The sequence below is a fragment of the Urocitellus parryii genome, chromosome 4 (genome assembly GCF_045843805.1).
Source record: "Urocitellus parryii isolate mUroPar1 chromosome 4, mUroPar1.hap1, whole genome shotgun sequence".
NCBI lineage: Eukaryota > Metazoa > Chordata > Mammalia > Rodentia > Sciuridae > Urocitellus > Urocitellus parryii.
This window is the reverse complement of record NC_135534.1, coordinates 65,405,910-65,423,590: the sequence shown is the minus strand read 5'-3', so window position 1 is coordinate 65,423,590 and position 17,681 is coordinate 65,405,910. Positions and strand designations below refer to the sequence as shown.

General features: G+C 38.0%; 1 protein-coding gene across 1 annotated transcript in view; it reads right to left on the bottom strand.

Moving 5' to 3' along the window:
- The window catches only part of Rnf169 (ring finger protein 169), a 120,622-nt gene that overhangs the window by 22,796 nt on the left and 80,145 nt on the right, over positions 1-17,681 (bottom strand). Inside the window, exon 4 of the mRNA XM_026387297.2 lies at positions 16,881-16,999. Within this exon, the coding sequence (XP_026243082.2) occupies positions 16,881-16,999 (119 nt within the window). The remainder of the gene's footprint in view (positions 1-16,880; positions 17,000-17,681) is intronic.

Below are 17,681 nucleotides of genomic sequence, written 5' to 3'. Positions count from 1 at the left end.
TCCTTCCTTCCTTCCTCCCTCCCTCCCTCCCTTCCTTCCTTCCTTCTTCTGAAGATTGAACCCAGGGCCTTGATTGTGCGAGGTAAGCGCTCTACCACTGAGCCATGACCCCAGCCCCACATATTATCTTTTAAGATACAGATGAGAGAATTATAGGGTAAGAAAGAGGTATTACCATGGCACTGCTCTGAAACCCAAGAAGTACTTCTACAGATATGGGGATGTGAATTCTGACACTAAAACTCTCTAAAATAAAGAATGTAGAAACACTATATAAAACAGAAACATATTTTACAGGTAACATCAGTATATTATTTGTAATATTATAACTATTAATACTATTATTGTTGGAGCATTTGGTTAGATCAGAATCTTCAAAATGCTGGCTCAAATAGTCAAGAACAGTAAACTCAATTTTCCTAGGATTCAAAGAGCTCAAATAACAGCCTCACTAAAAACTGAGGGAGGGCCGGAGATATAGTTCAGTTGGTAGAGTTCTTGCCTTGCATGCACAAGGCCCTGGGTTCAATCCTCAGCACCACACACATAAAAGAACAATAACTACTACTGTCATTTGTTACATTCATTTTGTATCCCCAAACCCAAAATATATTCACAATGAATATATTCAATAAATTTCTTATAAATGATTAAAAATATGTGCAGAAATGTCTCTCTCCCCTTGGGAAATACTTTAACATTAATCATACCCTGTTATCTGTCAGGCACATTGCTAAGTGTTTTAAATATATTGTACTGCATTTAATCCATACTGAAACTCTATGAGATAGGTATCATCATCCCCAATTTATAGAAAGGAAAATGAGAGACATAATCTTCCCTTTAGTACACACATAACTGAAACAAATATTTAAACCCACAATATCTGATTCCAAGTCCTGTGTTCTTACTGCCACAGCATACTGACCTAACATTTTTACTCTGCTCTGTCATAGAACAGACCAAACACATCTAGGAAAGCTCTTTCTATTTGAACACAAAATGAGTCATAAACAAGAAAAAGCAGCACTGTAGGAAAGTCAACTGGCTTAAAATTTCCACTGCTAAGAGGCCAAGAGGGTTTTCTAATTTTTTTTTTTTTTGAGGGGTACCAGGGATTGAACTCAGGGACACTCAACCACTGAGTCACATCCCCAGCCCTATTTTGTATTTTATAGAGACAAGGTCTCACTGAGTTGCTTAGCACCTCACTTTTTTCTGAGGCTAGTTTTGAACTTACAGTCCTCCTGCCTCAGCCTCCTGAGCCATTGGGACTATAGGCATGTGACACTGTGCCCAGTTCCAAGATGGTTTTCTGGGATGTCTAGTGAGGCTAAAAAAACCCCACAATTTCAATAAGTCTGACTTACAAAGAAAAGAGGACCAGTCAGTATAAACAATCATCTGGAAAGCTAGAAGTTTTAGTAGTTATAAAACACTGTTAAAAGGGTTTCAAATGATAATACATGATATAAAATTTGGCTTATGCTCTTGATTGCCTATTTATTACTCTGTCTCTCACATACTTACGCTACATTAGCTTCTTAATCATATCTTGAGGGGACACATACACACAAATGAACGTGTGTTATATGGAAGGATTATAACAGAATCTCACCCATTTCTGGGTACGTGGCAGAAATGGGTGAGATTCTGTTATAATCCTTCCCTGTATATATATCATCTGGTTTACCTGCTTTGTCCATATTACCATTTTTTCTTACAAGTGTACAATTTAATGGCTTTTAGTACCTCCATAGAGTTATTTTTTTTAAATTTTTTTAGTTGTAAATGGATACAATACCTTTATTTTATTTATTTTTATGTGGTGCTGCAAATTGAACCCAGTGCCTCACACATACTAGGTAAGTGCTCTGCCACTGAGCTACAACCCCAGCCCCTCCATAGAATTCTTTTAACAATCACAACAATCTGAAAATATTTCCCTGACCTCAAAAAGAGAGCCTATAACCTTTAATTATTGCCCCCAAATTCCCCTCCTCCAACCTTAAGCAATCATTAATCTATTTTATAACTTATATAAATTTGCCTATTCTGGGAATGCACTAATATAGTAGTCCCCCCTTATCCATGGCTTTGCTTTCCAAGGTTTCAATTACAATGTGGTCAACTTCAGTCCAAAAATAATAAATAGGAAATTCCAAGAAAAAACAGTAAATTTTAAATTGCTGCCATTCTAGTGGCAGCAATTTAAGATTTTGTTTAAAATCTCATGCCCTCCAGCTCCATACCACCTGGGATATGAACTGTCCCATTGGTTAGCATATTCATACTGTATATATTATCCTCCTGTTATGGTTTAGATATTAGGTATTCCCCAAAAAACTTATGGGTGAGATAATATAAGAATGTTTAGAGATGAAATGATATGGTTATAAGAGGTTTAACCTAATCAGTGCATTAATCCCTGGTAGGGATTAATTTGGTGGTGACCTTAGGTAGGTGGAGTGTGACTGGAAGAGGTTGCATGCCTTTGGAGTTTATATTTGTCCTTGTTGACCACAGTTCTTTCTCTGCTTGTTGAATGTCATGTCCTCAGCCACTTTTCTCCACCAAACTCTTCTGCCATGATCTGCCTCACCTCAAGCCCCAAGGAATAAAGCTGGCTATCTATGGACTGAGACCTCTGAAATTGTGAGCTTCAAAATAAATTTTTCCTTCTCTACTGCTGAGAGCCACAGCCGAGTCTGTATGGCCCCTGGCATTTTGCCAACAGTATTGATTGACAGGCAAGGCGTTAATATCCGCCTCTGCCGCTACTTTTGAGTTCTAGCGCTAATTTTGAGTTCTCGCGCTATTTTTAGTTCTCACGGGGATTCCCCGGGAGTTCCCATTGGTTGGCGAAGTGCAGGAGGAGGGTTTTCCCGGAGAGATTTTCCGGCTGGGGGTTCCTGGAGGAGCCTCGTGGCTTGTCGGGAGGATTCCCCGGGAGCGTGTGTGAGGTTTCTTTCTTGCAGTAAAAAAATAAAGTCTGTTCTTGCTTCGGTGGCTTGATTTGTGCCCAGCCAGACTGCGGCATTTGGCGGCCCGGACGGGGAACGTCTGAAGCTTCGGGGTAAGTGAAATTGCTTACCCCTAAGGGAAGGCAAGAGAATGGGTGACCATTTTAAAAAACAATATGTTCTTGCTTTGATTTGTTTTGGTTTTGTTTCAAGCTGCCTATCCCTAGAATTTCCTCAGGCAGACTGGGAAAAATGGTTGGCTCAAGGTTTGAAGTTGTTTGCCCCTGAGGAAGAGATAGAAATAGACCACAAATGCACATGTCCAGAAAATAGGAAAATTGATACAACGATTTTTTGTTCCATTTTTGTTTCATTCTGTTTCGGTCTTGTTTTGTGTTATCTTTTTGGGTTGCGTTATCTTTGTAACAGATTAGAAATTAGTAAAAAACAAACTGAAAGAGTGTTAAATAAATTGTTAGAGGTTCAAACCATGGAGAAAGACAATTTAGATCAAGCAAAAGAGAAGGTCTCTCAAGCTAGTCAGACAGAGGAAGAAAATTTAAAGGAAGAAAGCTTAGAGGAGAAACAGCTATCAGGGGGGAAGCAACAACAGGAGGCTGCTACTAACACCGATCTATCACCAGAGGGCGTAATTCAGCCAACAGCTCCACCTATGGAGATAGCTGAGTGGCCCTCAACCCCCTCAACCCCCGTAGTTGATAGATGGGATCCTGAGACAGGACCTCAAAGATTAGCATGCCCTGTACTTGAGCAGGCAGGAGGGCAGCGAATTCACCGTGAGTTAGAGTTCAAAACAGTGAAGCAATTAAAGGAGGCTGTAACAACCTATGGTCCTCATGCACCCTTCACTGTAAGCATGGTCGAATCCATTACTAACTTGGACATGACTCCAGCAGATTGGGCTAGCATGTGTAGATCTGTGCTAAATGGAGGACAATATTTGTTATGGAAGGTTGCCAATGAGGAATTTTGCAGGGAGACAGCTAGACGAAATGCAGCAGCCGGTTACCCTCAAAGAAGTCTAGAGATGTTGCTAGGAAAAGGACCTTATGAGGGTCAGCGGCAACAAATTCTGTGCTGTATATGCACAGATTGCTGCAGACGCAGTTAGGGCATGGAAGACTTTACAAGGACAGGGAGATTTACAAGGTCAGCTATCTAAGGTAATACAGAGACCTAATGAACCTTACGCTGACTTTGTAGATAGGCTTATTCAAACAGCCTCCAAAATTTTTGGTGACACAGAACAAGCAATGCCATTTATAAAACAACTGGCTTATGACCAAGCAAATCGTTGCTGCAGAGAGGTCATTAGACCATGGAAACATGAAGATTTAAACACATATATTAAATTATGTAGAGACATTAATGAACAAGGACAAGTCTTGGCAGCAGTACAACAGGCTTTAGATGCCAGGCCAAAAACATGCTACAATTGTGAACAAACAGGACATTTTAAAAGGAGTTGCCCCATAGGAGGAAGGTATAACAAAGTTAGGTATCAAAGGAATAGAACACCAGATATTTGCCCACGATGCCGTAGAGGGAGACACTGGGCTAATGAATGCCGTTCTCAAACCACCATAGAGGGTACTCCATTATCAAAAAATGGACAAGGACCAGGTGGTTACCCACGATATCGTGGAGAAAGGCATCAGGCTCCATTGCCAAAAAACGGACAGGGGGGCCCAATGCTCCGGGGCCCACGACCACAAATGTACGGGGCACTGGAGGAACCCAGAAAAACCATGGAGGAACCCAGCAACCCCATCAGGGTAGTACCCAGGACACATTATCCATCCGATCTCTCATCAGACGAACCAGAGGGAGCGCAGGGTTGGACATCTGCGCCTCCGCCAGAGCAGTACTAACTCCAGAGATGGGAGTTCAAATCATTCCCACAGGAGTAAAAGGACCTCTTCCCAAAGGAACAGTAGGCTTATTGTTAGGACGTAGTTCTTCTACGCTAAAAGGACTTATGATAAGTCCCGGGGTAATTGATCCCGATTATGAAGGTGAAATAAAAATTATAGCTAGTTCTCCAAAGGGTATATCAGTAATTTCACCAGGAGATAGAATAGCACAGTTATTAATAATATCCAGCCTACATGATAAATTTTCCAGTACTACTATGGAAAGAGGTTCCAGGGGATTAGGCTCCACAGGTGTAGATTGGGCTATGCTGTCTTTGAATTTAGATTCTCGCCCAATGCTAAAACTAAATATTCAAGGACATGAATTTAATGGGCTACTGGATACAGGTGCAGACCTTAGCATCATATCTCGTCAAGAATGGCCAAAACATTGGCCATTACAACAAGCCACTCAAACGCTTCGAGGCCTAGGAGTGGCAACTAATCCCCATAGAAGTGCAATGGTCTTAGATTGGAAGGATCCTGAAGGATGTGAAGGAACTATACAGCCATATGTATTGGATCATCTTCCCGTAAATTTATGGGGACGAGATGTCTTAGATCAATTAGGTTTGACATTAACAAATAATATCAATCAAAATGCACCCACTATTATGGCTAGACAAGGTTTTAGGAAAGGAAAAAGATTAGAAAAACAAGAACAAGGTATAGCAGCACCAATACAAATAGATCAAAGAATAAATAGACATGGACTGGGTTTTCAGAAGGGGTCACTGAGGCAATAAAAATCACTTGGAAATCAGATAGACCAGTATGGGTTTCTCAGTGGCCCCTGACTAAAGAAAAGATACAAGCAGCCCATGACCTGGTCAAACAACAATTAGCAGAGGGACATATACAACCTTCTGTATCTCCCTATAATACTCCCATTTTTGTCATTAAAAAGAAATCTGGTAAATGGAGATTATTACAAGATTTAAGAGCCATTAATAATGAGATGGTTATTATGGGACCTGCTCAATCAGGGATTCCTCAATTGTCTGCTTTACCAAAAACCTGGTATGTTTTAGCTATAGATATTAAAGATTGTTTCTTTTCAATTCCAATTCATCCTGAGGATAGTCCACATTTTGCATTTACTATCCCTGCACTGAATCATGAAGGTCCTGATCAGAGATATGAATGGAAAGTGCTCCCTCAAGGGATGGCTAACAGCCCAACTATGTGTCAAATTTATGTTAATAAAGCAATCCAGCCACTTAGAAATCAAAATCCTGAACTACAAATATTTCACTATATGGATGATGTATTGTTAGCACACAAAGATAAAAACACATTGTTGGAATCTTATGCCACACTTACAAATTTGTTAAAAAATTATAATCTAGAGATAGCAATAGATAAAGTACAATTAAATTTTCCAATTAATTATTTAGGAGTTCTATTATCCTCAACCATGGTCCGTCCACCTAAAATTCAAATACGAGTAGATCAACTCAAATCGCTTAATGACTTTCAAAAGTTGTTGGGAGATATAAATTGGATAAGGCCTTATCTAGGCATACCAACAGGAGAGTTGGGACCTTTATTTGATATCCTAAAAGGTCCATCAGATCCAAATTCACCCCGCATATTAACTCCTGAAGCAAGAAAGGCATTAAAAATTATTGAAACATATATGGAAAATATGCATTTGGACAGAATTGATATAAGTTTGCCTTTATTATTCATTGTAATACCAACAAAAAATATTCCTACAGGAGTATTTTGGCAAGAAGGTCCATTATTGTGGATACATTTATCTTACTCTCCTAACACTATTCTTACTAGGTATCCTGAGGCTGTAGGACAATTAATACTGAAAGGAATAAAAGCAGCAAAGGGAGTGTTTGGAATTTCTCCCAATAAAATTATTACTCCATATACTATGGAGCAAATTGATGAGTTAGCTAATGAGTTAAATACATGGGCAATAATCATGTGTAAATCAAATGTTTCATTTGATAATCATTTACCATCTAATCCTTTGTTGTCTTTTTGGTCTAAGCATCCTGTAGTTTTTCCTAAAATGACAAGAAAAACACCTATCGTGAATGCTCCAAATATATTCACTGATGGGTCTAATAATGGTACAGCAGCAGTAGTTACCCCTGATCAAACTTTTACATTTTTAGTTCCCAAACAATCAGCTCAAAAGGTAGAGCTCAATGCAGTTTTACAAGCTTTTGTGATGTTTAAAGATTCTGTATTTAATTTATTTTCTGATAGTCAGTATATAGTTAATGCTATAATATCCCTTGAAGATGCTGGTAGGATTTCCCCTTCCTCTACTGTTTTCTCTTTGTTTTCCACTATACAAAGTCTAATCTGGGATAGAAAAGATCCATTCTTTATAGGACATATCAGGGCACATACAGGATTGCCTGGAGCCCTTAGTTTGGGCAATGATTTAGCAGATAAAACTACACATGATATACATATTTTTTCTACTGTAGAAGAAGCTACAAATTTTCATAAAAGGTTTCACGTTAATGCTAATACTTTACAAAAGTGTTTTAAAATAACTAAGGAACAAGCCAGACATATAATAAAACAATGTCAAAATTGTGTGACCTTTTTACCACAAGTTAATCTTGGAGTCAATCCTAGAGGACTGATACCTAACCATATTTGGCAGATGGACGTCACACACTTGCCAGAATTTGGAAAATTAAAATATTTACATGTTACAGTTGATACTTCTTCCGGATTTTTGATGGGCTCCCTTCATGCCGGAGAAAAAACTAAAGATGTTATAGCTCATTGCTTACAAAATTTTGCCACTGTGGGTGTTCCTAAACAGTTAAAAACTGATAATGGTCCTGGTTACACTTCTAACTCTTTTAAACAATTTTGCTCATCTTTTGGTATTACTCATATAACAGGAATCCCATACAATCCACAGGGGCAAGGCATAGTTGAAAGAGCTCATCAAACTATTAAAACGTACTTATTAAAGCAAAAAGAGGGAATTGGAAAGGGGTATATATCCCCCAAAGATAAACTTAAAATAACCCTTTTTACTCTAAACTTTCTAAATTTGGATTCATCAGGACTTAGTGCTGCGGAAAGACATATGTATCCGAAAAATGTACATAAGCCTAAGGTACTTTGGAAAGATATTCTAACAGGACAATGGAAAGGTCCCGACCCAGTTATTGTCTGGAGTAGGGGTTCCGTTTGTGTGTTCCCACAGGGAGAACAGCAGCCGATTTGGATTCCAGAGAGGTTAACCAAAACAATTTCTACAGAAAAAGAAGATGATTTGACTGAAATCCATAACAGCTGATATCCAGAGCTCCAGCTTGGCTATTCTTACATCTGCGACAGTGATTAACCACGGTGCCTTTTTTCAATATCTATTTTATTATTGCATTTTTCCCACATCATAAAGTTCTATTTTATTTTTTGAGCTCATACAAACCTAGGTTAATGTTTTTCTGATCAGTTTTGTTTTTTGACTGTGTTTTATTTTTTGACTGTGGAGTTTTTAAACATTGCAATGGAGATTTCACCTAGGTAAAGCTACAAGGCCTTTATTATTGTCTTATATGTTGTATGTTATGTGCGCACACTTCTGTTTTGTGTTGTATGTCTGTATGTGTGCATGTCCATATATCTTATATGAGGAGCGCTCATGAATAAATGGATCCGAATTTTTTTTTATTCACGTGATTTTAATGGTTTAATTTAGATTGGGTAAACAGCTGTTGAAAATTGTTTTAATATGTGAACAAATAAGGAGGTTAACAGATCTGTTTGTTTGCTTTCACCTTTCCTTCTCATTATATTTAATAATTCTGTTCAGGATAATGTAAATTGTTCAAAAAATTATTTTCTTAATGCCTGTTGGAATGTTACATAATTTTTTTCCTAGCATCATTGCCAGAATTCCTATCTTCATCCCAGTGCCGGTGAAGACAAAGATAAAACCAAACTACAGCTTCTTCGGTAGCTATCAACAAACTGTATAAACTGATGCATCAGTGAATAATAACTCAACAAGTAATGCTCAATCAAGGAGTAGATTTACTTTGGGAAGAAATGGACATATTGACAGATTCCTCTACTTTGAACTGCTTGCAGAACTTGCCTGGACTATGTATCACTTGTATGCATTGTGAACTATCTGTTGGTGCAGCGAATTGTGGTAATGCTGACATCTTTGCTGATGGTGTCACCGGTGGTACAATTTTTCAAAGGAGCCCTCAATTGGCTTGGTGTCATGGCATTTTTCATCCTCCTCCCTTCTACTAGTGATGGTCTAAAATTTGGGGGCCAACAGAGGTGAGGCAAAGAACCTCACCCCCCCATTGGCACCAAGGACAAGTTTGGGGGCCAACAAAGGTGAGGCAAAGAACCTCACCCCCCCCACTGGTGCAAAGGCCTATCCACAAGTATGGCTGTATGCTGGACCGGTAGTCAGTGACGGGTATGATCCGATTGCAGTGGTACCAACCTAAGACAGGAGGCTGACGCCTAGAGGTCAGTTCATCCGATGACGGGTAAGGACCATATGTTGAATTGGACTACCTAACAGGCACGGTCCCTAAGCCACATTACTTGTTGTTTATTTAAACAGAAGGGGGGAGATGCTGAGAGCCACAGCCGAGTCTGTATGGCCCCTGGCATTTTGCCAACAGTATTGATTGACAGGCAAGGCGTTAATATCCGCCTCTGCCGCTACTTTTGAGTTCTAGCGCTAATTTTGAGTTCTCGCGCTATTTTTAGTTCTCACGGGGATTCCCCGGGAGTTCCCATTGGTTGGCGAAGTGCAGGAGGAGGGTTTTCCCGGAGAGATTTTCCGGCTGGGGGTTCCTGGAGGAGCCTCGTGGCTTGTCGGGAGGATTCCCCGGGAGCGTGTGTGAGGTTTCTTTCTTGCAGTAAAAAAATAAAGTCTGTTCTTGCTTCGGTGGCTTGATTTGTGCCCAGCCAGACTGCGGCACTCTACAATTATTCTTGTCAGGTTTTTAGTCACAGCAGTGAAAGAAGTGACTAAAAAACTTCCTATAAGTCACTTTGTAGCTGTCTCGGTTATCAGATTGACTACTGGGGTAAAACAGCGCTTTTGTTCAGAAAACTGTTATGCACTACCCTAATGCACATCACAATGCCTGTGCCATTCATCTCATTCTGTGTTGTCACGTAGGCATTGCTTCTTCTCACATCTTCATGAGAAGAATGAAAGTAAACAGTATAATAAGATGCTTTGAGAGACAGAGACCACATTCACATAACTCTTATTATAGTATATTGCTAATTGTTTATTTTATTGTTATTTTTTGTTAATCTTTTGCTGTGTCTAATTTAAGCTTTATCATAGGTATGTTATGTATAGAAAAGAAAAACAGCATATATAGCATTCAGTACTATCCACAGTTTTAAGCATCTACTGGGGATCTTGGGATTTATCCCCAGCAGGCAAGGGTAGGGGGTCTACTGCATTCTCCTTGTGGACCGAAAAACTCTGTTTTTATAGCTCTATTCCAAAATTCCTAGCATAATGCAAAAGGATTTATTCATACCCTGGCCTCACTCCCTACATCCTTTAAAACTGTGCTCTAAGTCACTGTTAAGGTTTAGATATGAAGTATCTCCCAAAAGCTCATCTATGAGACAATACAAGAATGTTCAGAGGTGAAATGATTAATTAATTGAAAGAATTAACTGGATGGTAACAAATGGGTAGGGTTTGGCTGGAGGAGATGGGTTGCTGGAGGCATGACTTTGGGGTATATAATTTGTTTCTGGTACACAGAATCTCTCTTTCTGCTTCCTAACTGTCATGTTCTGAGCTGCTTTCTTCCGCCACACCCTTCCACCATCATGCTCTGCTTCACCTTGAGCACAGAGCAATGGAGTCTGCTGTCTATGGACTGAGTCCTCTGAAACAGTTGAGTCCCAAAATGAACTTGCCCTCTCTAATTATTCTTATCAGGTCTTTTGGTCACAGAAGTGAAAAAAACTGACCAAAACAGTTACCTATAGACATTTTGATTTTGGAGATGACAGGAAAGAAATCACTGAATAAAACCATCAACTTAGCTTGCAGGTAGGTCATAACAACCTACATTTTACATAAATGAGACAGAAAGTCAACTGATTTCATTCAGGGTCCTGCTGCTACATCTTCCATAACCTCCCCTAGGCCAACATACCCGAGCCCCTTACCAACTCTGGCTTTGCTTGTTTTTATCAATTCTACAGATGGTTCTTCAAAAATCATACCACTTCCACATCTGCTTGTTTTGTGCTACCTGAAAGCTTCTGTATTCCATTTGTTCATTTTAAGGAAGCAAGATATACTTCCAAGAGGGTGTGCATATTTTAATGCACTTCAGCACTGACTGGGTATGCATTTAGTATCACTAAGATTCTCAGTCTCTGTTTTTCTCCTTATACACACAATTTATAGAAAGTACAGCTCCTCCAGCTCTCATATTGCCACACTGTGAAGCACAGGCTCAGGCTTAGAGTATATAGATATTAGAAAACAAAATGGTACAGCTATAGTTAATTTCTGCTAAGTGGAATACAAATCATTTTTATAAGACTATAAAAAGTATCATCAAAACCACTGCTAATGCATTAGAAGGCTATAAGCAACTTCACAATATAAAAGTTTTATCAATGTGGTCACTAGACTCCCCCTCCCACCCCATATTACTCCTATAAAACTGAATCTAGAAAACAGCCACTAGCCAATCCTTCTTTCCATGTTCCCAGAGCTCTTCTCCTAGAAGCCCTATGCTACAACTTCGACAATCAGTTCTGACAAAGTCCCAGTTTAGCCTACCCAGAAACTCAAGGCCTACCTAGCTCACTCAAACATTCCACAAATATTTTTGAGGATCCCAACTATATGCCAGCCACTATACTAATACTGGAATTATAATGATGGAAAAGATGTTGTTCTGCCTGCAAAGAGTTTAAAGATTAGTTGGGGAGATAAGCAGAGGCAGCACAGGGACCTACACAAGAAGGTTTGGGCACAATGGAGTGCAGTGGAAAGGACACTCAACAACAAGAAGCCTCAGTTTTAACTCAGTTTCCTACTATTCCAGCAGTCTAAGATTGGCAAACCATGTTCTCTCTTTGGGCTTTAGTCTTCCCATCTAAAACAAATAACAAAAAAGAGGTTGATAAGGGCTGGGGCTGTAGCTCAGTGGCAAAGTGCTTGCCTAGCATGTGTGAGGCACAGAGCTCGATCCTTAGCACCGAATAAAAATAAAAACAAAATAAAGGCATTCTGTCCATTCATAACTACAAAAAAGGTTGAAAAAGATTATATGTCAGATCCTTTTTGATATGTCATGAATCCATTTTTCAAAAAATGACAAAAAATAGCAGCAGCACCAGCAATAATACTAAAGGTTTATCTTGTGCCAGAAATCTTGCTAGGTACCATTTACTTATGATACACTTTTTGTGTGGCAATATTGTCATTTCTGTATCACTTGTTTTTCAAACTAGAAAGAAGATGGCAGATTTGACTATATTTCTTTTTATGGTTACACCATATGTCTAAGAACAATTTGAATCTATTTAAAGTAAAAGATCTATAAAGACTAAATCTCAGTGGAGTAACAGAGACCACTTAGCAAATGTAAAAAGGGTACATAAAAAAATACATTTTTTAAAAAATTGCAGGCCGTGTTGGAAAGCCACAGTGACTGAACTAATCCCAATACTAAGTTGACAGCCAAAGCAATGAGAAAAATGCAACTGGATATGAAGCTCTTGTGGAATAGAAAAACAGTAACTCAAAAAGATTTTCCAGGCTGAGCCTTAAGAAGAATTTGCCCTCTTGGTTTTAGTTTGATTCTGGTTGAGAAGATAGGAATGAGGCAAGAAGGGAAATAAATTTTTTGAAATGACTTAATAAGCTAAACCAGTTTTCAGTTAGCTAAAATGAAAATTTAATTTTACAATTATACAACCATTTACTATTCAAATTAATTTTTTCAACTAACAAATATTTTGAGATTAACCTAGAATTGATCCTGGATTAACTATAATTCTATTGGCCTATTTAAAATAAGTTTCCTTTTCAAAGGGCTACAGAACTTTATCAAGTGACTACAAAGCCCTCTTTGAATTTTTAAAGTAAAAATTAGCTGATCTGCTGGCAAGACTCACAGCCAGAATCTACTGATGTATTTTTTCAAAATAATATTCCTATCATTCATGCCTATTCACTATTACCCTCATGCTTTTATGCTTAAGAAAAGTTCATAAAGTAGGTATAAAAAACAAATGGTAGGGATTGGGGCTGTAGTTTAGTGTAGAGCACTAAATAAACAAATAAAGGCATTCTGTCCATTTACAACTACAAAAAAATTTTTTTAAATGGCAGATTCATTTGATTCAAATACACTTATTAAAAACTTAAGTTTTTTACATATGATCTCTTTTCAGAAAAAAACTTGCAGAGAAAACTTATTCTTTGGTTGTTGCTTAACAGAAAAAAAATATATTTGAAATATTAAAAACTATGAACAGTGCTTAACTTTTATTGTGGTAAAATACACATAAAATTTACCATTTTAACTATTTTAAAGTTATAATTACATTATTGTATAACCACCAGCAATTGAATTATTTTTAAATCTGTCTATAATGCTGGATTTTCTTGTCAGCACTAACAATTCCATATTGTTCTCCTAAAAATAATTTGTAACTGAAACTTAACATTTTCTTATCTAAGTAAAAAGTACATTATAAATAAGAGATATAATTTATAGTATTACCATAATTGATTTTCCCACCTAAGGTTTCTATGACATCAGCAAACTATTTCACTAAAGGATAACTCTACCAACTAAATTCAGCTATTTTTTTAAAGCCATGTTTATTCAGCATATAATCAGGATATTAAATTTAGCAATCAACAGCAAGGGTGCCAAAAAAACCCCTACATCAAAACCCTTTGCTGGAAAGCTTTACATGTTCCACAGAACAGAAACTAAAATAATCTGTTATACAATTAGTCCTAAACACAGTCCTTGAAGGTTATTTGCCTACACACATGAGTTTTGTCTAAAACGTGTCTTCCTAGTAGCAGTTAAGCCCTACCACCATGGTGCCTGGCTGAGTTGAACAACTGGCTGTAACCTCTTGCTTCCCTGTCACTTCTCTGGCTCTCCTCTCCCCCTAAGCTTTGAGTCAGAAAAATTAAGACTTTCTGCCACTACCATGGATGGCTACTGCGGTTGCTGGAACTGCTACAGCCACGTTGGTTTCAGGATTTGACAAAGTACTTTTTGGCCTCCACCACAATAGGGGCTAGAGCTTCTGCAGTCAAAGTTTCCTCCCTCATGGGTCCAAAATTCAGACTGATTGTTGTTAACTACCAAATCACGGTAGCTACCACCAGCTCCAAAATTGCTTCTATCATTACCAAATTCACTGTAGCCACCTCCACTGACATTATATACACCACCACCATGGCTGTCACCAAAGCCACAGGATCACTGCAATTTCCTCAAAACCAAGTTGTCATTATCAATGAAACCACCTCCACAGCCATCACCAAAGTTTCTAGAATGACTTCAACGTCTTTGACTGGACAAAACACTCATCATCTCTTGCTTTGACAGGGTGTTCCTCTACTCATAGATGTGGCAATTCACAGTATGATGTTTCTAAATGACAATCTTATCCACCATCAAAGATTACAAAAGCAAGGCTCCCCCTTCTTGCCACTGCCTTGGTCAGTCATGATTTCAATCACTTCAATTTCCCAAACAGTTCAAAATAATTTCTCAGGTGATTTTCTTCTGCATCTTCTTTAATGCTACCAAGAAAGATCTCCACAGCCAAGTGGGCACCTGGTCTTCTCTTGAGACAGCCCTCTTTAGTTCTAATCTTTTCCATATACCTTATGCATCCATCTCCTCCACAGTATCTGAGTGACAAATCCCAAACCCCTAAAGCACTTGGTGTTTGGATCTCACGTTACCACACAGTCTTTGAGTATTCTCCCTTAATCACAATAGCTATTCAGGTTCTGTAGGAGAAGATATGATGGCACTGGGAAGACAGACTCTAATGATTTTTCCTGAGGATGTCAACAGGCAGAAAGGACCCAATTGAACTCAACCCAACCTGAACATATGGAAGAAAATGAATTCTGAATCCAGAAATGTCAGCACTAACAATTCCATATATATGTATAATACTGATCACAAACTTTCTTAAAGTCAAAAGTGAATATCTTCCTTTATTAACTGGCTCAATGATACACAGTAAGGGCAAGGATGGGCTAAAAGAAGCAAAAGAAGATATATGACAGATATTCCAGAGACACACATAATCAAAAGCACACTCCTCTGAGTAGGCTTTACAATTGTACCCTTTAGAGAAGACTCTGCAGAGCATTTTATGTAATGATATATCAATTTGCTACCACCCTTTAAAAGAATGAATTATAAGAGTACAAGGGTAGAGACAGGAAATACAGATAAATAATTAACCCATTCAAATATCTACTCAAATAACTGAGATGGTTTTACCTTAGTATCATATTTGGATTTTAATATAAATTTATCTTTTCTAAGTTATTTCAAATTACAATATATTAGTCACAGGTTTCATAAGGCAACATTTATTAGCTTCAAAGAGAATTTATTTTGACTTGATTGAAATGAATGATTTGCTTTTCTTCACTTTTCAGCAGACCCCTTTTATAATCATTAAGACATGCCTGTTATAAACGGTTGGGGGGGATATTCATAATCAGTAAGTGACAATTTGTAGTCAAGCAATCTTCAGTTTTTTAACTTTGGAGGGCATCTATAGTTAAGCTCATACACACAATGTTAAAGTCCCATCTTCATCACATATGGAAAGGATGCTGGCTTACCCACCTACTAGGTCCAGATTATATCAATTAAGCCTTAATGGTTATGGTTAACAGTGCCCATTAAACAAATGTCAAACAAGTGAATAAATATTCTGGGAGGGGCCTTCATGGAGAAGGAGCTGCCATTACCTAGAGAAGGGGAGGCATCTCAGAGAAAGAGAGATCTGGTGAATTTATACTTGGAAATCTTTAAAAGAGAAAAATTGCTCCAAAAGAACATCCACAAAATGTTCAGAAATATATACTACATCACAGATCATGGTAGTAAGCATTCCATAAAATTCTTAAACTTTGGTAGCTTTTTAATGTCTTATTTGTGAGTGACTAGCAGTAAAATTTTTAGGATAGAAAGGGTCCAGTTGTGTGTTCACAGAGGTAGCAAGAAAGAGAGAGCTACTACATTGTGCTGATAGGAAGGAGGAGCTGAACCCTAGGGATGAAGGTAAGCAATGCCAGCTTTAAACAAAAAAAAGACAACAAACTAAAGATTGTGCCTTTGCATTTCCTTTTTTAAAACAGAGTATGGCACATAGTATCTGCTGTTTCCAAAACATCTACTGAATAAATGATTACTTCCTTCCATCCTTTCCATCTAGCCCTTCATTATCCCTCCAGCATCTAGCATCCAGCATCCATTCAGTTTCTCCCTAGGACCTGCGAAATTTAAAGTATCAAGAGGTTTTAATAAGGGTCTTAAAACTTTTCAGTCCACTTTCCTGAAATCCATGAAAATACAGTTAGACCTAGAAATTGAAAAATAAAATCAACTCTGAATTCATTTCCTACTGAGTTTTTTAAGTTCAGAGGGAGAATCCATGGCTATTTTCAGAGTGAATAAGATTTTGTTATTGTATTTTCCCAGGATAAAAGATTTAAACTTTGCAGGAGAAATTAGCATAATTCTACCTTAAAGATGTGACAAATGGGTAAATATTATTTTTCTTTGAAAATTCAGATCGACCCTTTCTGATTCATATTTAAAAATCCAATTTCCCCCTCTTTTTACCCCTTCCACCTCCCCACAAAATAGCTACAACAAATACATTTGCTCTCCCAGTTCCTTTTGTCTCACACCCCAAAATGGAAGAATCCTGACTGAATTCAGTATCAGTTTCTTACCCTGCCAGGAAAGCCAAGGAGTAGGAGTTGTTCTTGGAAACAAATGCCGAGCGATGTGTCTGGATCATCTGGCCTCCAGAAGGTTCTTCATTCTCTGAATCTGAGAGACGTGCAGGACACTGTCAAGGAGACAAGGGAGACAAGGGAGTCCATGTGGGGTTCCTATGTAACCTAACCTCGCTTTGTTTCAAAGCTCTTGTTCTCTACGTCTCTTTAAGTTTCAATGTGTTTTCCAAATGCCTCCTAAGGATCCCAATCTCAAATGTAGCTTAAATTCAAAAGATCCAACATCAAAATCACGGTTTTCCCCACCACCAATCCATCTAATAAACCTCAATCCCATATATGATTCTTTTATTTCCCTTACTTCTAAGTCATAATAACGTGTATAAAGGTTTTGGTATTCCAATACTTCTAAATATTTATTTTATTAATTATTTATATCAGTCCCATTAAAACAGATGTCACTGATGGCTAACAAGGTCAGAGTAGCTAATTTGCCTAGATTAGGATTATACAGTTTATGAATGGCTAAAAAAGGTTCCTAAATTCAAAGCAACAGTCTCTGAGCAATTTATACTCTATTACTAAAATGTCTCTCAAATTTAACTCCTTCCATTTATACAGACTGGCATTGCCCTACCTTATCATCATCAATCTTTGCTTCAACTATTACAATAATGTATTTACTGGTCTCACTTCCTTCAGGTTTTCTTTCCTTGAACACTCTTCATACTACCAAGAATTATCCTTCCAGCACGAAGAGAATTCTCTCACACCCTTGCTTAACTGTTGGTGATC